The sequence below is a fragment of the Panthera uncia genome, chromosome D1 (genome assembly GCF_023721935.1).
Source record: "Panthera uncia isolate 11264 chromosome D1, Puncia_PCG_1.0, whole genome shotgun sequence".
NCBI classification, from domain to species: Eukaryota; Metazoa; Chordata; class Mammalia; order Carnivora; family Felidae; genus Panthera; species Panthera uncia.
The window spans coordinates 58,768,890-58,790,376 of NC_064808.1; the positions used below are offsets into that span (position 1 = coordinate 58,768,890).

At 53.0% G+C, this 21,487-nt stretch overlaps 2 protein-coding genes across 5 annotated transcripts in view; one reads left to right on the forward strand and one right to left on the reverse strand.

Moving 5' to 3' along the window:
• USP35 (ubiquitin specific peptidase 35) overlaps window positions 1-9,145 on the forward strand; it is a 55,127-nt gene extending 45,982 nt beyond the window's left edge. Inside the window, exons 9-14 of one of the 3 annotated variants that reach the window (XR_007455314.1) lie at window positions 1,253-1,346; window positions 2,272-2,378; window positions 2,897-4,151; window positions 5,434-5,779; window positions 6,591-6,655; window positions 8,669-8,693. Coding sequence is in view for 2 of the 3 variants with exons in the window: in XM_049619724.1 (XP_049475681.1) it covers window positions 1,253-1,346; window positions 2,272-2,378; window positions 2,897-4,151; window positions 5,434-5,563; window positions 6,591-6,634 (1,630 nt within the window). In the remaining variant the exon portion in view is untranslated. Of the gene's footprint in view, window positions 1-1,252; window positions 1,347-2,271; window positions 2,379-2,896; window positions 4,152-5,433; window positions 6,533-6,590; window positions 6,656-8,668 lie in introns of those variants that run through there. The other 2 variants (XM_049619724.1, XM_049619734.1) reach the window with 2 other exon arrangements.
• Window positions 9,146-9,230: 85 nt separating this feature from the next.
• Window positions 9,231-21,487, reverse strand: part of GAB2 (GRB2 associated binding protein 2) — a 186,953-nt gene continuing 174,696 nt past the window's right edge. For both annotated transcript variants that reach the window (XM_049619769.1, XM_049619776.1), the window contains 7 exons: window positions 17,115-17,707; window positions 15,753-15,847; window positions 14,512-14,776; window positions 13,718-13,808; window positions 13,351-13,453; window positions 11,546-11,671; window positions 9,231-10,856 (listed from right to left, as the gene is read on the reverse strand). In XM_049619769.1, the coding sequence (XP_049475726.1) occupies window positions 10,713-10,856; window positions 11,546-11,671; window positions 13,351-13,453; window positions 13,718-13,808; window positions 14,512-14,776; window positions 15,753-15,847; window positions 17,115-17,707 (1,417 nt within the window). In that variant the 3' untranslated portion in view covers window positions 9,231-10,712. The remainder of the gene's footprint in view (window positions 10,857-11,545; window positions 11,672-13,350; window positions 13,454-13,717; window positions 13,809-14,511; window positions 14,777-15,752; window positions 15,848-17,114; window positions 17,708-21,487) is intronic.

Consider the following 21,487-nt stretch of genomic DNA (forward strand, 5'->3'; position numbering starts at 1 on the left):
TTTTTTTTTTTTTTTTTTTTTGCCTTTGCTCCTTTGTCAAAGGTCAGTTGACTATATTTGTGGGGGTCTATTTCTGGGTTCTCTGTTATATTCTGTTGATCCATTTGACTCCTCTTTCATCACCACATTTAGACATCTTTTTAAAAATTAATAGAGCAGGTAAGCTTTGCTTCACCTTATGGTATGACCTCAAATTGGTTTCTCCTCTCTGAGCTTCAGATACACTAGGGGGAGGTTGGAGCTAATCTTTAGCACTTCCTAACATGTATACTTCTCAGACCTGGTGAAGGATTATTTTTTTCCAGCTTAGAGTCTGCTCAGACTGTTAAATCTCTGTAAAATATGGTCAGATGACTTACTGGGAGAAAGGCCATGGGCTTATATGCTCATAGGTCAGATCACTATACATGTTGCTAAGTGCTCATTCAGCTTCTGAAATTAAAGTCTGTGGGTACATGTTCCTAAATGCTCACTCAGCTTCTGAACTTAAACTTTGTGGCAGACAGGTAGGTGGACCACACTTTGATAACACTGTTATATGCAGTGGGCTCAGGTTGGAAAGATGCCTGACCTGTTTGCCTAGAGCTGCTTGTGAGAACAGCAGCTGAGGTGAGGCCTGAGAATTGGCTTGTTCCAAGTAATGCGGGTGTCAGCGGTATGATCTTGTCTCCTCCAGGATCATACTCTGTTGCTGGGAGTCAGTCTGGCCCCACTGTGTCCCCTTTATTTAGCAGACTCCTCACTCTTGACCCCTGCCCTCACTCGGAGGCAGGGGAACCGCTCGGCGTGGTCCTAGGACCATGGTGCAGGGGCCCTAAGAAGGGGCTGTAAGAGAGGACTTGGAGGGTCAAGGTTGGAGCAAGGCCTGCTGCTCTGGGTAGGTCTGAACACCATTTCCGAGGGAAGGAGGAGACGGGCGTGAATGGCTGCGGTGGCTGGTGATGATCCATACTGGCACAGACTCTGGTGCATGCCCGAGACTTCCAGCCTTAGAACTCCAGGACCATAGGATCTTAGCACCTTTGAATCTTTGAACTTGGAGTCATGAGCTGTCTGAACTGGAAGGAGCTGCAGGGGTCACCTCATGGTCTAAGCTGGGTTATTCATCTGCTCTTCTTCCCCGGCCCCCGATGCAGACTTGAGATTGAAATGGCTGTTTTGCCTTTAACTGGCTGCCCTGTTTGTGCTGTGGGTGAGTAGGGGCTCCTTGGATGCCCTTGGCTTACCTGGATGCTTTTGCTTTATTTTGAAGCTTCAGACACTGTGTGCTCAGATTGACAGAGAACAACTCACAGCCCTTGATGACCAAGCTGCAGTGGCTCTTTGCCTTTCTGGAGCACAGCCAGGTGAGTGCAGGGGGAGTTGGGGTGTGGTGGAGAGGAGGCTCTGGTCTGACACCCTTCCCTTCCCCAGGACCTGTCTGCATCTGCCTCTAAGTCCCTGCTTCCTGATGTAAGCTGTTCAGCCCCAGGTTGGGGCTGGCACGGGTTCATGGCCAGTTTAGTGCCTTGTGGGACAGGAGAGGGAGTGTCTCTTTGAGCCCCTTCTGTGTTCTGCCCACCTGTCTCCCCTCAGTGATTCACTCCCTCACATTAGATGCTGCTTTGCTCATCTGTCATTTTGGAGCACTTGCACTGCCAGTCACCCTGAGGGGTGTTAATTGTTTTGTTTACGGTCCCCGCCCTCATGGAACCTAAAGCCCTTAGCCAAGCGTTATGTGAGGCCCTGTGGGGGCCACGGAGGTGAGTCAGCTACAGCTCCTGCCTTCACGGAGCTCCCAGTCTGCTGGGGGAGGCAGACCTGCAGCTAACAACGGTCGTGCTCCAACAGAGGGAGGCGCACTGTGTCATATGCTCGCAAGGGAGGGAGGGGAGCAGACGATTGTGATGGTGGAGGGGATCACTGGGAAGATGGCACAGAACAGGCATCGGCACATCTGGGACTTGAACTCTTTAAGTTTTCGATGGAGGAAAGGTATTTTAGGCAGAAGGAATGGCATTGAACAGGGTCTGGAGATGTGTCAGGAAAGAGTGAGTTCTTAGAGGATTGTTCTTCTCCATGAACCTAATGCCATGCTCATAGGCTGCATGGCCTTGGTGGGATGGGATGGGTCAGGTCAGGTACAACTAGGAAGGGGGAAGACTTCAGAGAGGAGGCCAGATGTTTGGGACAGAGAATCCCCAGGTGGACCCTCAGGCCTAGCACTTGGCCGAGCTGGTTAGTGAGTGGCCTCCTGCTCCTGACCCCGTCTTTCATCTGCATTGGTCCTAGAGGCCTGCCATTTCTCCAGAGAATTTCTTGTCTGCATCCTGGACACCCTGGTTCAGCCCTGGCACCCAGCAGGACTGCTCTGAGTACCTGAAGTACCTGTTGGATCGGTGAGGGCGGCCAGACCTGGCTCTGCATGGGGGCTTCAGGGCTGGAGAAGGGTGCCTGTGGGATAGTCTGTGTCTCCGGCCCTGTTGCCTCCTCCTGGAAACGGGTGCCACGCTGCACTTGTGGAAAGCGTAATGTGTGTGGAGGCGTGTGAGGGGTGGGCAGGGTCTGCGTGTATGACCGGGGAGGGGTTAGTATGTGCACACGCGTGTGCTGTGCTTGCCTGAGTGCAGGGGCGCGTGTTCAGCATAGCTCTGGGGGCACGTGCACGCAGGTACGGCCTGTCTTCGTGTGGCAGGTTTGTGTGTCTGTATGGAGGGGGGGTATGTGGCACATGTGCTTGGCTTGTGAGTGTGCACGTGCATGGATGACATTTTGCACACCTGTGTGTAGTCCCTGTGCGGACGCATGCACACATCTAAACGTGTGGCCTGCAGATAAGGTAGATGGCACAAATCAGGCCCGAGCACGGGGCAAGGATCTGTGCCTGTGTGTGAACGCCCTGCGCTCTCTGCTCCAGGCTACACGAGGAGGAGAAGACGGGGACCAGGATCTGCCAAAAGCTCAAACAGTCCAGCTCGCCCTCCCCACCGGAGGAGCCCCCCAGCCCAAGTCCCACCTCTGTGGAGAAGATGTTCGGAGGCAAGATTGTTACTCGGATACGCTGCCTCCACTGCCTCAATGTCTCCTCCAGGGAAGAGGCCTTCACGGACCTCTCTCTCGCTTTCCCCCCCACCGACCGCTGTCGCCGCCGCCGCCTGGGCTCAGTGATGCTCCCTGCAGAGGACGTTGGGGTCGGGGACCCCCCGTCACCATCCCAAGCCCAGGTTCCAAGCAGGGTGGGTTCTCGGAGGCAGAGGAAACATTGCGTCACGGGGGATGCCCCCGGTGCCGTCCTGGACATTGAAGGTCTGGGCCCCCACGGACCTGGGGGGCAGATCAGTGGGGAGGAGAAGGTGGAGAGGCAGGAGGAAGTGGAGGAGGAAGCTCGGGAGGAGGAGAGGCCCCGAGAGCAGGAGGAGGAGGAAGAGAAAGAGAAGGAGGCGGTGGCAGAGGAGGAAGAGAAGGCTGAGAAGGAGAAGGAGGCAGAGACCGCAAAGGAGAAGGAAGAGGACGGCACGGGGCCAGGGAGCCAGAGGGGCGCCGCCGGGGAGGGCTCCCGGTCCGTCCTGGACCTGGTCAACTACTTCCTGTCCCCCGAGCGGCTGACGGCGGAGAACCGCTACTACTGCGAGCCTTGTGCCTCGCTGCAGGACGCCGAGAAGGCAGTGGAGCTGAGCCAGGGGCCGCGCTACCTCATCCTGACCCTGCTGCGCTTCTCCTTTGACTTGCGCTCCATGCGCCGCCGCAAGATCCTGGACGACGTCTCCATCCCCTTGCTGCTCCGCCTGCCCCTGGCGGGGGGCCGCGGCCAGGCCTACGACCTCTGCAGTGTCGTCGTGCACTCGGGAGTGTCCTCGGAGAGCGGCCACTACTACTGCTATGCCCGTGAGGGCGCCGCCCGCCCGGCCCCCTCTTTGGGCGCTGCGGACAGGCCCGAGCCCGAGAACCAGTGGTACCTGTTCAACGACACTCGGGTGTCCTTCTCTTCCTTCGAGTCCGTCAGTAATGTCACCTCCTTCTTCCCCAAGGACACGGCCTACGTGCTCTTTTACCGGCAGCGGCCTGGGGAGGGGCCTGAGACCGAGCCGAGCTCTCCCAGAGGTCGGGCAGAGCCCACCCTCCACAAAGACTTGATGGAGGCCATTTCCAAAGACAACATCCTTTACCTGCAGGTGAGCAGGCCCACCTGGGCTGGGGCTGAGCTCCTGGGTGGAGGGCTTCCCACACAACCAGCAGCTTGGATGCGTTATTGCTCCACTGTGTCCTCCTTTTCTTTTTAATGTTTGTTTGAGAGAGAGAAAGCACACGTTGGGCGGTCGGGGGTGGGGGGGGGGGAAGGCCAGAGAGAGAATCCCAAGCAGGCTGCACCTCACATTGAGATCATGACCTGAACCCACATCGAGAGTCTCAACCAACTGAGCCACACAGATGCCCCCATCTCTTTTTTTCATGTTTATTTTGAGAGAGAGAAAGCTTGCATGAGGGGAAGGGTGGAGAGAATTCCAAGCAGGTTCCACAGGGGGCTCCAGCTCACTGTGAGATCATGACCTGAGCCACCCAGGTGTCCCATCTCCTTTTTCTGCTGTCCTTTCATCAGCTACTTTGTGCTGGGAATATGTTGGTGGACTAGACAGACATAATCCTTAACTTCAGAGGAACAGACTTTCCGTTATTTGTTAACATTTGTCTCGTGTACCTGAAGGAGCAACACGGGGTTTTGTGAATGAAGAGTTGAGGCTTCCAGGGGGTACCCGGGGACCACCCTGCCCCAAACCTCTTATGTGCCATCTACTCCCCTCTTTGGAGTCAGGGGCAGTATCAGAATACTTAGCAGCTGGAACAGCAGAGTGGTCACAGGACCCGTGGACATTAAGTGCCAGGTAGTCGGTGTTTTGAGTGGGGATAGCAGGCCTGATTGTACATTTCTGCTGGGCTGTCAGAGGCAGGGCCAGCGGTAAGGAGTCTCCGTGAGGCTGGCCTCAGTTCAGCCTGAGGAAGACGTGTCTCACCGGTGAGTTTGTTCTTAATGCCTTGAGAGGCAGTGAGCTGGACAGTTGCATCAGGAAACCTGTGGAGAGGTCCCTGTGCGCTGTGACTTGATCTTTAAGTCCCTGGACCCTCCTCCCTGGTGCCATGTCAGGCCCTTGTTTGTTATTCATAGTCTTGTATGAATGCGTTTCTTTTATAAAACCGAGGGGCTGAGAGATTTTATTGGGAGAAGGAGGAAAGGTTTTGAAGCTGAGATACAGGGTAGAAGGATGGATCCTCTTCAACCCATCCTCCCACTGAGCTGGAACACTCCTTGGGCAGAAGCTGTGGCCCCAGGGGCTGTGGGAGACACTCAGAGATGCTGTGCTGGACGGCAGTAGGGCAGGGAGTGAGGGGAAGACTCTGGCTTCAGAGCCTGAATGTTAAGCCTCCCCCCTGCCTCCCCCGCCCCATCTGTGTTTCCAGGAGCAGGAGAAGGAGGCACGGAGCAGGGCGGCCTACATCTCTGCACTCCCAGCATCTCCGCACTGGGGGAGGGGCTTCGATGAAGACAAGGATGAGGACGAAGGCTCTCCGGGAGGCTGCAATCCTGCAGGTGGCAATGGCGGGGACTTCCACAGACTGGTCTTCTAATGTGGACTCTTCCCCAGCCTGAAACCTCAGGGGAGGCCTTGACCCCTTCCCTCTGGGAACTGGGTGGGGACGGAGGTGCTCTGCCAGGTGGGGTCTTGAGGAGGCGGGAGAGGTGGAGAGGATGCTTCTGGGACACCGGTCCTCAGCCTGAAGGGTCTGCAGAGACTCGGATATGGAGGTGAGCCCCAAGCCCCTGACACTGGGATCAGCCCCTTTAAGATTTTACACCCAAGTGTCCTGGTCAACTTGAAGCAGCTTCGATGGACACTGTCTGGGCCTTGTCCCCCTGTCTCCCCAGCAGGGCTGAACTCCACAGCTCTAGTGTTTTGGCATCAAGTAGCATTTCCCTTTCTAGCTCCTTTCAGACAATCCTATTGCTCTCTACTATAAAAAGCAGAGCAGCATGTGGGGACCTGTGTGTCACAGTGGTGGCCACCTTCTTGTTTCTCTGAGGGGGGTTTCAGAGGCACTGTGTGTGGTTGCCTGCACCCGTTGTACTTTTTTGAGAGGAGTGGAGGTGGGAAGCAGCCTGGCACAGGATCAGAGACGGTCTCCCTCCACACCAAACAGTGGTGCGTAGAGGGGGGGACAGTCCCCTCGTCACAGCGGGAGACCCTTAATCCCCAGTCCCCCTAGCCTGCCTCAGTGCCTGAGATGCCACCTTTTGCATCCCCTTTCTGGTGAAGATAGAGAATCCTTATTTTACTGCAAATGTGTTTGTGTTGCTCGCGAAGCCATTGTCCGTCCTGAGGAAAGCTGGCTGGCTCAGCTCCTCATCAGTTGGCTTTAGAGCGTGGCCTGGGGGCTGGTGGGGGGGGGGGTTGGTAGAGGAGCAGATATTGACCTCATTGTGCCCTGACACTGCTGTACCCTTCTAAATGGAGAGGAGAGACTCAGGGTCTCAAACAGGAATAAAAACAGGTTCTCTGAAGCCTTCAAAGATGTCATTCTTCCTGCCTCAGTGGCTGTGATGTCTGCCATGCCCTTAGGTTCTTGCTGTGTCTGGGCAGTAGTGACATGCCATGGGAGGTGAACGCACGCTTTTAAGTCAAAGGTGAGGACTCTGCCCAGAGGGCAGAGCTGGGTGGGACCGGTGGTAGGGGGCACACTCGGGTGCGGGCAGAAGGGAGAACACGTTCAGTATCCTGAGAGGCGGGACAGGTGCCCAGGCTGGGGGCTGCCCTATGGGATACTGTCCAAGGGACTCACCTCTCAGGTGAAGCCAAAGCCCTTGCATCTGGGGATTTTTCAGACCCTGAGAGCTCTAGACTGCCCAGAACTGGCTAGTGCTGTTACCTCCTTTGAGTACTTGGGGCCAGTGTGTGTGGCCCCTCTTGGGACACATCTGGGCCCGGAAAGGTGGGAGGCAGCCCCCTAGGCCTGCACCCAGGTCCTTCCCCAGATGCCATCTCATTCTTGGAGCTGGAAAGGCATGCACGAGTCCTTTCCACCAGTGCTGCCTGTCTTGAGAGGGCAGAGAAGGGAGGGAGGCAGTGGTGTGGCCAGGGGCTTAGGCCTGTGCTGGAGGTGGAAATGTCACAGACCCTGGAGCCGGTGGACTAGAAGCTGGACCCATAGTCTGTCAGAGACCAAGTCACTCTCAGAATTCCTCTCTATGCTCTGTGCACCATTTTGTACATCAGGAATACAAATTCCAAGGTAAGGAGGATTCATTCTTGTTCCCAGCTAGGACAGGTGCCCAGTTACTTACTATTAAAGTGAAAGGGAGCAAACTGGTGCCCACTGGAGCACCCAGGCTGGGTGTGAGTGCATGTGGACTCCATCCCCTTCAGATGAGGCAAGCTCCAGCAGCCGTCTCCATTTGCTTCTAATGGACTTTATTGTTGTCCTGCTCCAACACCACAGTAAAAAGGGACCTGCAAGCTCCAGGCCTGTACCATGTGTCACCACAGCAAAAAACAGGACCCACTGGAACACACTCCCACCCACCCCTACTCACAGAGGATAAATACATGTTACAAATTTTTTTTTAAAGAAAACAGAATAAATTAATAACTTAAGTGATTAGGCACCAACAGTGATTTGAAAAATTAAATGTCAATTTTAAATGGTCTAACAGGGCAAGAACCTAAGACTGGGCTGCCAGCCCATTTTCTCTTCCCAACAAATAGACAATTCTGTGCGACATGATTCTAAATTTCAAGACACGTGTAACCAACACACAAGAATACACACCACCAGCTATCACATGACATCCTGAATCTCCAGGGGGCCCCTCAGTAGGCCAGCCAGGGAGCTTGGGGAGCCCCAGAATGCAGGCCCTCCAGAGAAGAGGGAGCTCCAGAGCTTATGTGCCCAGCCTTGCTTCCCTCTTTGTAGACCAAGTCCTAACTTGCCTCCACCCTGTCCTCTTGAGTCCAGAGCTCTGTCAAAAGGGGGTCAGGGGGAGAGACTGGTCAGCCAGGGCTTGGAGCCAAGGCTGTAGCCCTGCAGCAAGTAAAGGGGCCAGAGGGCAGGCTGGAGTGGAGCCCTTGCTCCACTCGCTCCAGAATAGTTGTGCTTCTCTCCTAGGAACAGGGCATAGCTGAAGGGTTTCCAATGTAGATGTCACTGAAGTCCATCTCGGGGAGGGGGCTGGGTTAACTGATTAATGCTCTGGGTGCTGCCTGGTGAGCCAGACCCTGGGAAAGATGTTCCAGAGCAGGGAGTTTTCCCTTAGCACAGCTCAGCGCGGAAGGGCCTCGGGCTAATCTAACACCCTTTCAAAGATGGTGGCCCCTTCACACCTGGCTTTTTTTTGCCCATCGCTCTGCAACCCTCCTTCCCACTCTGCTTGTTCCTGCTCCAGTTGAACTTTGCAGAGGTGGAGCTCCGGGCCCAAGGAGTCCTCGTGGGAGCTGTGCCAGCTGGGAAGGCATCCCCAACCTGGGGTCTACCCTTGCCAGGCCACCAGGGAGAGGGCCATCGATCAGCTTTTTAAACAGAACTGACAGATGTAGACTAGTCACCTGACAGTTTTCACGCCTGTGAGCCCGAGTCTCCACCTTCAACAGGCCCATTTCCCCTTATGCTTCCTGCCATCTCTACCCTCCTCCCCCACTTCCAGCCTAAGGGTCTGGGAGGTACAGGAACGAAGAGCCCGAAAGGGGCCTCCTTGGACATCAGACCTGAAGACCTCCGTTTCTAAAGACTGCAGCCAATTTCATTCACATTGTGGTACGTTCTGAAAGTGCTGACATTGTAAGGCATCCTGGGGCTAAGGGGGAGCACCATTAAACGCTCTGCCCTAGGAGACTTTGGAGAGGGCCTTACAGGACACGGTATAGGTCACTGCCACCAGCCCCAGGGCTTGGGAAGGATTGGACCCCCAGCCCTGCCCTCCTCCCCTAGAAAACTCCATCTTTGGCACCCCCTTTTCCTAGATACCACCTCCTCTGGCCTGATCTGCACCAACCTCCTGAAGAAGTAGCCTTGTTGCCTGTGCTCTCCAATATTTCCAGTCTCTCACAGCCGTTACCAATGCCCTCGTGACTCCTGCCACCCCTGCCTTCTCAAGCGCACAAACTGATTAATCCCTGTGTTTCCAGAACCTGGCCCCAGCAGGCATTACAAAATGCAGCTGAGTTAGGAGACGGGCTACCGTTGAGAAAATAATTTCTGCCAGGTCAGAGCTTCTTAGAGAAGGGCCAGGTGTGGGCTCGTAAGGGCTGATTGGTGACCGGGAGCCACCTCCACCAGGCAGGGTGGGAAGTCTTTTATTTTTTTCCCAAAGGAAGGAGGTCTCTTCATCCATGGTTGGACGAAACATCTGATCTGCCCAGTTGCCTCTGCAACTCTGGAAGATTTGGGTCCCTCCTCCCCAGGTTGCCAGAAAGTACCTGGGGGTGAGGTCCTGCCTCCTGTACCCTGCAGGGTCAGGTCTGAGTCCAGTGTGGCACTGGGCTAGCAGGGAGCGACAGCTGTAAGATGAACTGGGCAAGCACTATGGGCTCCCGGCACCACACTCGTACCTCCATTGGGCCCTGGCACGAGCCCCTGCTCTCCTACCCATCCTTGGGGACACCACTCTCCCCTGCCTGCTTTCCCCGCTGCCCTCGGTCTGCCCTGCACACGTGGCTCCTTCACTTTCTGCTCCTCTCTGCATCCCCAGGCACTGTCCACCTCCACCATCCTTACCCTGCCTCCCATCTGTCAGTCATCCGCCCACCCCCACCGCCTGTCTTGCACAAACTCACTTGCTGCACCCTCCCCACTGCGGTATACAGCCCTAAAGCACCTCCAGTCCACCCCACGATCCATCCCGACCCTGCATCACTTGCCTCCCTCCACTGCACACCCAGCACCGTCGAAGCCTCCTCTAGCGGGTCCACCCAGGGAAGAGGGCCTGTAAGCTCCACAGTCCTGGGGGCCCTGACCCCACAGGGTCCTTGTCACCCCCTGCCCCTTGTTTTTGGTTGCCTATCCTCTGTTTTTCTTCCTTTTGTCCTCATTCTTCTGGCTCTCCCAACCTACAACAGCTACCAAGTTAGGAGGCCCCCCTGCCCATATCAACTGCCTTCTGCACCTGGGATCTCATTCCTCTGTCCCTCAAGACCACCTCTAACCTTCCTTCTCAACTCCATCTTTTGGTGGCCTTGCCTCTCCCCTACCAAGAAAGACAAGGATGAAGAAGTCCATGTCCACTTTGGTCTGCTGGTCCTGGGCTCCTTGGACCAGCGAGATGACGTGGCATCTTGTGGGACTTAAGGAGAGGTAGCCCAGTAGCTGGAGGGAAGAGGGCTTGAGGGCCAAGACCGTATGTGAGGTGTGGAATCTGGCTCAGAGCCCCAGCCCCTCCCAACGCCTAGTAGGTATTTAGGTCTAAAGGACAGAAAAAGAGGCTGAAGGATGCTTTTTGGCAATAGCTCTAACTAAGGTGGGTAGAGGATGGCCATTACTGATAAAAATCAAAGGTGGGCCCTGAGTGGGCAGAGTAGTGCCTTGATCAGGCCCTCACCTCCCAGGAGAAGGGTTCAGGGTCCCTGACATCAAGTGCTTTGAAGGCCAGAGTGGAGGGGACAACTGGAGAGAAGGGGGCGGGGGCAGACGGGGAGGAGCCAGCTCCGGTGATTCTACCTCCAGGCGCCTCCCCAGACTTGGTGGCCCCTGTGTCACAGCTTGGTGCCCTTGGAAGGCTCCGAGGACTGCCTCACGTCTGTCCACTCCTGCATGGTGCTCTGCAGAGCCTGGGTCTTCTCCTTGTCCACCTGAACGTAGTCTACCTTCTCATCGGAAGTCACAGAGGACGTGGACGGCTGAGGACAGAATGGGGAAGTGCTGTGAGCTGTCAGTAAGGGGACTTTGTGAGCTGCCTCAAAGGGAGAAGGGATGGGCCTCTGCCTGCCACCCTGACTGGCCTCAGGAGCCTGTATTCTCTTTCTGAAACTGGTCTTTAAAGCCTAAACTGCATCATCGCTCCTGCTCATGTAACAGCCTCTTGTCAGTGCTCCTGATTTCCCAACTCCTAGGGGACCCAGGTCTTCTATCTCTGCCTCCACCCACCTCCCTGTGGCCACTCATCCAGAAAGAATTTGCTGGGTGCCAACAAGCAGCAGCCAGCGGGGAGCTCTCCCAGCCACCCAGCAGTCTGGACCCGGCAGCTAAGTATGCTTCCTGTGGAGGGCTTTCCGGGGCCCAGGCATCCCCTCTGCAGGTCCCCGTATCAGAGGCACTTAGTTGATGCACCTAGACAGTGAGTTTTCAAAGAGGAGCTCAGGACCAGGACACAAGATCCCATTCTGTCACCCTGAGCAGCTCCTGTTCTGGTGTGGGTCCATTTGCTCAGCTGTACAAGGGGGATGGACTGGCTGAAATGGTCCTAGGGACTTCAAGCACCCATGTGTGTGAGAGAGGAGGCATGTGAGCCCTCTAAGACCCAGACTAAACGAAAAGCGGTAGAGTAGCCGGCAGCCGGGCACTCCACCACTCCCACCGAGCCCCGTACCTTGCGGTGGGGGCTTGGGGAGCTCGGCTGAAAGTCCAGGGCCAGATAGTCAACGCTGCCCGTGCTCTTCTTAGGGGCCGGACTGCTGGTGCCGCTGGGGATGGGAGACGCAGACACTGGGTTTTGCTATCACAAAGGAAGGAAAAACCATCAGTCAGTTGAGGAGACAGAGTAACCCACCACCTGGGAATACACACATCTCTGGGAGGAAGGAGAGTGCCCGCTTGGAGTCATGCACCAGGGCCAGGGACTTCTCATGTTCTCATTTAAGCCCTCACCGCAATCCTGTGATGTAGGTATTATTACTATTCTTGTTTATTTAAAGCAAAGATAAAGCTGTGGTTCAGAGAAGCAAAGTGACTTGCCTACAGTCGTACAGTTCATGAGCAGGGATGGGAGCCGGGTCTGTTTTTAACTCCCAAACCTGTGTTGCTCCCACTGTGCCAGGCCACCTCCCTTCTGGGCCGTCGGGCCAGATCTCCTCCTCAGGTTCCCTGACCAACCCGGCCTTGGCTTGCTGGCCCCTAGGAAGGGGTGCATTTCCTTTATGCCCTGCAGGTTGGAAAGTCTTCTGTTGTACCAAACCTGCTTCTCTGAAGCTCCCTTCCCTGGCCCGGCATGGGGCCGTCACCCCAAAGCAGCTCACTCCCACCAGATCTGAGCAGGGCGGCCTCAGCCCTGGGCTGCACAAGTGCTACGCTCTAGGCTCCTGTCTCCATCAAGACCAACTTGTCTACAATTTTCCTGAAGTCATATTCTAATGAGAATGGCAACAGTCCTATGTTCTGTTTTTGGCTGCTTACTGTTTGGTTGATTCGTTTTTTCATTATTCATGCAGCAACTCCCAGGTGTGGGGCAGCCATTCCCTCTTCAGTGAAAATCTCAGGGAGGAAACTTCTCCTGTGCTGCCTGTGTTTATACCTCTACCGTGGCCTTCACCACCGTGAGTCATGTTATGTGTGTTTGGCCACCCCTTAGGAGATAACTCAATAAATGCTTATGCTCAGGGCGCCTGGGTGGCTCCGTCGGTTAAGTGTCTGACTTTGGCCCAGGTCATGATCTCGTGGTCGGTGAGTTCCAGCCCCACGTCGGGCTCTGTGCTGACAGTTCAGAGCCTGCTTCAGATTCTGCGTCTCCCTCCCTCTCTGCCCCTCCCTCTCAAAAATAAAGTTAAAAAAAATAAAAAATAAATGCTTATGCTCACATTCTTGCTCATGTTTGTGCAACAGCACAAAGATTTTAACAGGAAAGAAGAAAGAAGTCAACTTTGAAGGATGCTCTAGTTATTCTCTACATGCTCGCTATGACTATTCTGAAGCCCCTTTCTAATCGCCTGGACTGCTAAACCTTCTGGGGCTCCTGTGCCCCACAGGAAAGTCCGGACCTCCCAAGACAGCATTCAGGGTCCTTCATGATCTGGATTCAGCACAGCCTCCACCTGTAGCCGTAGCCATAGTTAACGGTCATTCTCTGTGTTCCCTCCTTGTACACGGCCGCCTTCCCTCTCCCCAGCCCGATATGACTGCCCATCCCACAATTGTGTCCCCACAGCACTGGCTCTCCAGGAATACTGACCATGCCACCCATGTAACAGTCATGAGTGGCAGACCTTCTCCGCCCTTTAAAACCATGGCCTCCTGGAGGGCAGAGACCGTGTCTTCCTTGCCTCTATCATTACCCCACAGTGCTCGACACACTTGTGCTCAAGAAGAATTGCAGCAGCAAAGTAATCACAAATCATGGGTAACTGAGGTGGTCCCAGGATAGTCTGAGGGCGGCATTCCTGCAGACCGCAGAGGACGTACCATAGGGACGTAGTTCTCTTCGCTGTCTCCGGAGTCCGTGCTGGTGATGCTCTGGGTGGAGATGGGGCGGCAGTACTGGGAGGAGCTGGAGTTGAAGGTGTGACTGGGTAGGGAGAAGACAGAGTAAACTCGGGAGGACAGTTCTGTCTCCACCCTCGCAGCTCCACCCTCCATTATCACATTCGGATCTGATACAGAACAGGTACAATCACTCCCCCTCCACATATGAGGAAACCCAGCCCTGAGAGACCAAGAGACTGCTCAGCTACCGCCAGCATCGGGATGCAGCTCTCTGGACCCCACCCTTGCCCTGGCCAGCCCTCACAGGCCTGTTCCCAGGTCCCGCATCCACAAACAGATAACTCACACGGCCCTCGACCAAGACTTGGTGACAGGTGACTTGAAGGGGAGCTCATCGATGACAGTGTTGTTTCTCAGGTCGAGTGGTGTTGGCTTTGCTGGAGCAGGAACAGAAAGTCAAATGATCAGCCACACGATAATGCCACACATACACACGCTTACGTATAACACACAAGTATATTTATAAATACTTTCGTATTCCCACTTGTAAGCAGGGAAACTGAGGCTCAGCAGGTTCTATAATCTTTGCCTATGTTGACAGGCCCTGAAGCCATGTCTTCAGATCCCAAATGATATTTTCTCTGCACTGTAGCAATCACATTTTCAGAATCCAAAATGGGGACACTGGGTCTGACAACAGATTGTTCCTCCCAGATTTAATACTCATCCCGTATCCTCCAACAGCATCTCATACTTTATAAGGCACTTTTAGGTATGTTACCTGTGTCCCTCAGTGCTCTAGGAGGCAAGTATTCACATTTTTCAAGTGAGAAACAAGGCTCAGAGATGCACAATGATTTGCTTCTAACCCCATGTTGGCAGGTGGCAGAACTGCAACCCGAATGTGTCCTGTCCTGCTCATGCCTGCACTCCTGCCCAGGCTACTCCAGTAGCTGGTCCCTAGACCACTGGAATGAATTTGAGTGTTTGTGTATGTGTGTGAGAGTTTGGGGGTTCAGAGACTAAACACTTCCTTGCAAGGAAAGTTCAGGATCCACCCGATCCCCAAATGAATGCAAATGAGTGAAAATGGTTCTTGGACACTGTCCAGACATGGGACAGGGGAAAGAGGAGACTTACCTTTCCGGTCAGGTTTGAGGTTGCGGTTGACAGGGGGTGGCTGGATCTCACTCCCTCGGCTGGGGCCCCGGTGCAGAGAAAGGGCTGTTGAGGGGTAGCCAAGCGCGTCAAAGTGATGGGGTCCTGGGCTCATGGGGATGTAGACACTCTGGGAATTATCACCTGCTCGCTCCATGGCCAGCAGGGTGGAGGAACCTGGATTCATGGGCACGTAGTTGTCCTCAGAATTGGTGCTATCTGATCGGCCTACAACTGTTTTCCCTGGCTGGAGAGAGAGTGGAAGAAATACAGCAGTAACTACCATGAAGAAACAAGAAGGGGTGAGAATTTGTATACAAGGCAAAAGGGAAGTGGTAACTGAGTTAGCTGCCTGGGAAGACCAAGTAGAAAGTGCAGTGGGAGGCAGAAAGAAGTCTGTGGGTCCCTTCTAGTTTCCATGATCCCTTGTGACCCACTTAAAATTTTCAATAAATCTTTCGAATAAGTACCCTTGGTGGCTGGGTCCACAAGGCTTTCTGGGTGTCTGACCAAGGCTGTGGGTGGCCCAGGCCACTGACCACACAGGTTTGGTCTAGAACCCTTATTCCACCTCAAGTCCAGACTCATTAGCAGGTCAGAGTCTCAAGCCCTAGCAGGGCAAGGAGCATAAAGTAAAGCTTGGCCCTGGCTGGCGAGGTCTCGGCCAGGTGCGCTTCCCTAGTCCAGCTCTCAGTGTGACCGCCGTGTTGCACAATGCAAGAACCCTGGCTATAGCCTTTCTTCAACTCCTGCCCTGTCTGTCCACACATACAACTAAGTTGCTTCTGCTTTAGTTACCCAATGTCTGGTCTTTCCAATGGGCATGAGGCCAGGCCCTAGTCTGTCGGAGAGTCGTGGTCAGCCCTGTCCAGAGGCCAGCCCGGGATCCTGCACTCAAATCATAATTCTGCCACCATGACTGACTGAGCACTGCCCCTACCCGGAGTCTCACACTACAGGCCCTCCTCCAGGTGGGACCTCAGAGCCCAGGTCCTCTGCATTCTAGACCTGTCCTACTTATTGGCAGGGCTGGTAGTCTTGTAGTCTAGCACACTTCCACACCAGACACCTGTATCTTACTTTCTAAAAAACTCAGGGATCTGAACTGAGACAAGGAACTAGGCAGGGTCCTATAGGGAGATGCCACCACTCCCTTCTTCCATGGGGTGTGAACTTTAGCCCAGCTGGGCTGGCCTGAGGACCCCTGGCTGACCCCCACTCACCAGGAAAGAACGGACCGCATCACTCATGGACTCGGCAGACCGGCCTGCACTCTCTCCTCCTCGCTGGGGGTACTCGTAGGATTCACAGGAAGAAGCTACGAGACAGGAACGAAGATTCACACGCACTCCCAGCTGATCCATGTGCTGACACTTCCCCAAAGCCTCACCAGTGTTGCTCAGGGTCTTACTCCAGAAGATACTACCCTCAACCCCAAGTGATAGGGTATTACTTCCATCATGTCATTCCTCAGTTCAAAAATTCCTCCCAGACTTCTAGATCTAGCTCCAGTGTTGGCACCAACAGAGGATCCTTTCTGAACTACTTCTTCCTACAGGTATGCGCCTCTCCTTTAACTCCTATACCACCGAATGCCTGTCCCACTCCCCCAGGTCATTACTCGTACAGATACTACAGGAATAAGGATACTTGACTAATTTTTATGTGCTTTTATTTCCCCAACTAGATGTGAGCTCTCTGAAGGGGAGGGACATGTTTTATACTCCTATGTATCATTTCAATTCCAAAGCACAAGGTGATTGATTGAATAGTTGACAGACTGAAAGAGTACTGTGCCGAGACTCAGGACGCCGGGTCCAAGTCCCACTTCTGGCACTGATGGACTCTGCAACCCTGAATAAGTCTCTTAACTACCACAGGCCTCATGGGAAATGGGAGACTATGAGGCTTTGTCCCACCAAACTCTCAGGCTCACTATGTGGCTTCAGCAACAGGGTGGGTAAGAGCAGACTTTGCAAGCTATCCAGCAAGATGAAAATGAAAGATTAATATTACTATCGTTTTTCATCAAACAGAGGTGGCTTATGCAGAGCTGGAATGTGCTCAGGGGGAGTCAGTGACAAGAAAATGTATATGCTTCAGAGAGACCTTCAGACTTTAACCAAAGAAATTCAAGTATGGCTTAGAAAATATTTAATAGCTCAAAATTTGTTTTAATAGTCTGTTAGCCCACATAGGTTTGGCTCCAGTTTGAAATGGTCCTCTAAATTTATTTGTTCAGTCTTTGGTTTTATATAAAAATGAATCAAATACTGTGATTTGGACTTTGAAACCCATAATAACTTATGCTGTGGTTAACCAAGAATGTTCCATCTCCTTCAGTACGATAGTAACTTCTCTCAGACAGAGTCGGCCACACTCCTGCACTGCAGAGTCTCCTACTGGCCTCCGGCGCTGGAGCACCAGCTGGGAAGGGTCTGGGTACAAGATGCCTGAACCTGTGAGTCTCAGGGACCCAGGTGGGCCTAGGTCTCCTTGGTATGGATGACCAAAGGCTGGCACGTTACTGAGAACTGCCACGCTCCCTCCCTTTCCCCAGGGTCGCAGCTGAGGTTTACACCAACCTCGGTGGAGCCGGCTGCTGTCCATCGCCGGGAGGGTATTGCGCCTGGGGATGGTGGCAGCGGCAGAGACGGATCTGCTGCTTTCACTGATTGGAGGTCTCTGCTGAGGACTGCCCCATCGAGGTGTTTCTGCCTGACTTGGCTTGGGGGGCCGGGGTGGGGGAGCTATGGCCGAATCCCCAGGAGTGGCCACTGCCATGGCATTGTGGTTCTTGTCCAGCGTGAATGTCCTAGGGATCTGGTAGGCTGAGAGTGGGGTGGCTGGAACGTCCATATTGTCCACCAGGAGGTCCCCAAACTCCCGACATAGAGTGTTGCTGGGTGTCTTGAAGGTGTATATGTCCTCATTATCGGTCTCAGAGCCCGTAAGGCTGCCCTTCGTGTGGCCGTGGGAGGCCAGGCTCCGGGGGAGGTCGTAGGTACTGTCTCTGAATTCTGTATTGTGCCGGCTTGGCTTGGGGAGGCTATAGAAGCCATGGACTTGACCGCTGACCCCATTGACGCAGTGTCCATTGCCCTGGGCAAGTTTCTGTACAGCTGTGTCGCTCCTCATGAGAAACGAGGCCCTGGTGCCCTGAGAGAAGCTGGCACTCCTAAGAGAGAGAAAAAGGGAAGGGACGGGGCAGGTTAAAGGGGTCCAGGACCATCTACCGGGGACACAAACTGGCTCGTTCAAAGCCCTGTGTGGCTGACTGGTGAGGCAAAACAGGCTGAGGAGGCAGGCTGGTTTCTCTTGATTTACTAGCTGTGTGACTTTGGGCAAGGCACTTTCTCTTTCTGAGCTTTAGTTAATATATCTACAAAAATGATGATTAAAAACATATTTTAGGGGCACCTGAGTGGCTCAGTCAGTTAAGCTTCAGACTTCGGCTCAGGTCATGATCTTATGGTTTGTGAGTTTGAGCCCCACATCGGGCTCACTGCTGTCAGCACAGAGCCTGCTTTGGATCCTCTGTCCCTCTCTCTCTCTCTCTGCCCCTCCCCTGCTCATGCATTCTCTCTCTCTCAAAAATAAATAAACATTAAGAAAAAAACATACTTTGAAGGCTGTTTAGAAATTCGACTCCAGTATGTCTAATATATAGATGTTCAATGGTGTTAGCATTTATCCCTCCCTCTACCCCAGCCGGCTGTGATTAGCCGAGGTCGCTCTTACCCTTCAACCTTCTGGGTTGATAAATAAGACAGCTATACCACCGATTTGTTCGCTGCTGTAAGTACCACAGAATACATACATTTGTATACAAAAGCCGTGAGACAGTGGAAAGAAACCGTAAGTTGGTGTCACAAACTAGCAAACAAATCACTTATTTTATGTGAGTGTTGGTTTTCCAACGGTCAGCCTTTTGGAGGCTATAAGCTTCTTTAAGAATCTGATTAAAAGTTCTTGGCTCTTCTGGTTGGCTCAGTCGGTTGAGCTTCTGGTTGGCTCAAGTTGGTTCAGGTCATGATCCCAGGGTTTTGGGATTGAGGCCCATGTCAGACTCTGCACTGAGCATGGAGCCTGCTTGAGATTCTCTCTTTATCTCTGCCCCTTTCCCTGGCTCACGCTCTAAAATAACGTAAAATAAAGTAAAATAAATAATAACTAAAAAATGAAAGTTCTTTGCACTTCTTACTTGCATGAGGCAAATCTTGTATACGTACAAATATGCACGTTACAGCTGGGGCAGGTGAGGAGCTATAGCCCTCTGAGGCCAATCCATGGAACTCTGCCTTATAGAAGCTCTTTTAGCTCTTGGGAGCTTGTTATTTATAGATGTGGCCACCAGATGGTGATAGAAAATAGGGCCCAGTAGTTTAGAAAGAGGAAGGCTCACAGGGCTAGTCTAGGCCAGGCTAGGCTCTTGTAAACTTGCATCCTTGACTACTTGGGGAGTTCCATTTCAGTCCCCAACCCTTTAGCGGCCCTCCTCTCTAGGCCTCAGGGTTATTTCTCCTTTCCTATTCCATTTCACACAAATAACCAAGCCAAGGGCCATGGGCCTAGATGACTGAACAACTAGCCTTTAGATAATGGAGGGTTTGGAATAAAGGATGGGGGGTGGGGCGCAATGGTAGATGTAAGGTTGGATGCCCCCACTGGCACTGGGATCTGTTCATTTAGCAAACATTTACTGATGTCCTATTTTCCATCTGGGCTGGGAACAGTAGATACAAAGATGCCTCCTGTCCTGGGGGACATAGTGGTAGAGGAGGTGACATACATACAAACTCATTACAATCACGTGGGTGAGCATTCAGCTTTTGGCAGATTTATACTAACCCTCCCTGGCAGTGGTGGTAGAGAATGTCAGGGGAGGCTTCTTTAAAGATCTTACCTTTGAGTGAGTCTCAAAATAGGCCAGGCAAAAAGCAAGAGAAGGAAAAAGGTGTTCTAGTTAGATGCATAAAGAAGTAGAACACAACCTAGCAAGGTAAAGGAACTGCAAGTTGCTCAGGCTGGAACAAGGGTTAGGAGGTAGGGCTGAGCAGTGACATGGAGGGCCCAGGTTGGGGCTGCTGGGAACAGGGGAGCCCCTGGAGGATTTTAAGGTGGGGTGGGGGGTGGGGAGCACATCACACATATCCTGCAGTAACCCTAAAACATTGTTCAATGTTTCACATAATTTTATTCCAACCTTCACCTTATTCAAGAATGAACTCATCATCTTCTTCCTGTCTGAACAGTCTTAGGAATGCACCACTCACTCAAGCCAGGAACCCGGGAGTTACCCACATTATAATTTCTCACTCGATAACCCTATCAGGTCCTACCGAATCCACCCCAGTTCTGGTCCTCCTGGCTTTTCTTCTGCATAAATGAAAGGGCTAGTAACACATCTATCTCCCTACAGTCTGTCGGGACCTCTCTGATCCTCCCTACATCCTACAGACATTTACTTTCCTGACGTCCCAGCTTACACATTTTCAACACTGTCCCACTGCCTTCAGGACTAAGCCGTATTCCAGATCTAATTTATGTCTCTAGTCTCTCCTCCCTGTTTCCCCTCCAAATCTGGAACCACTCAGCTAACTCCCCTTGTTCCTAGTGTGCCCCACGCAGCCAAGCTTCTGGGCTTGTTGTGTTGTTTGTGCGGTCTGAAAGGCTTCCCGCTGTAATCTGGCGAGCTCCTGCTCCCATTTATCCCTTAAACTCAGCTCAAATGACACACTTTTTAAAGCTGTTTCTGACCATCCTCTACCTCCAAACATAATCAATCACTTGCTCAACTCTGTTCTTGGAGCAGGTAGCAATTATTATCTAGGTCAGTTACCACTGTACTTGTCCTCTCCACCAGACGGAGATATTTCCTCCAGGAAAGAAACTGTGTCTTAATATTCTTCCTTCCTCGGCCCCTGGATTAGCGCTGTCACAGGGGGAATGATGAATAAATGCTTGCTGAATGGTCAAGTCAATGAACATATAAGTAAACGAATGAATAAACAAAAGTGTTAGTGCTGCCGGCCCATCTCCTGACCTTGGCCACGCTCTGGATCAGCAGACTGAAAACCTTCCCCTTCAGAACCCACTAGATTATGTCCCAACGTCCTGCTGTCCCATCCTCCTCCTCTTCAGTTACTAAGCTCCTCACTTGTCCCTAAACGTGTCCCGTGTGGTCTATGCTCCAGCCCTGCACTTGCGTTATTTACCTTTCTCTGGAAAGCTTCCTTGATACATTAGAATTTTACACAAAGTACAAAAAAAAAAAAAAAAAAAAAAAAAAAAGTGCTTTTGCTCCACAAAGGTGTGACAGGCCTTCTAATTCTCCTCTTCACTTTAATTACTCCTTCCCCTTTGCTCCCAGCACACACTGTACTTCTTCTAGAGCACTCACTCGCCTCCTGTGAAAGCCGTTCGAGGCCGGGTCTCACCGCTTCCACCTGCCCCTGCGCCCTGGCACAATGCCTGACATGTGGTGGATCATGCCAATGCGTGGGGAGGGGGCGGTCATTACTTCAAGAGTCAAGTGAAAGGAGTTACATAAGGGGAACAAAATTGCCGGAAGCTGCGTGCTAGGACAGCAGAACTGGGTCTGCACCGGCCTGGGTACTCTGCTCAGAGTGATGCCACAGCCTGTCCCCTCTGTCCCCTGCACAGAGCAGGAGGGCACTTCTGAGCACTCGTCCTTTACTAGGCTCGTGTCAACCTTCCCCAAGGCCTATGTCACTGTGGGGTCCTGAGCTGCTTTCCTGGGATGAGCACCTGGAAGCGGTGGGTTTTGAGAGAGGCTTCTCTTGCAGGGCTGTGGGCCGATGGAGGCCTCATAAAAGGAACATCCTCACAGTTCTGACAGACAACTATGACCCTCACATATCACACAAGAGAAACAGTAAATGGCCGAGTTGTGCAGGGAGGTGATGGATGCATAGGGGAGCAGAGACAAGTTTGA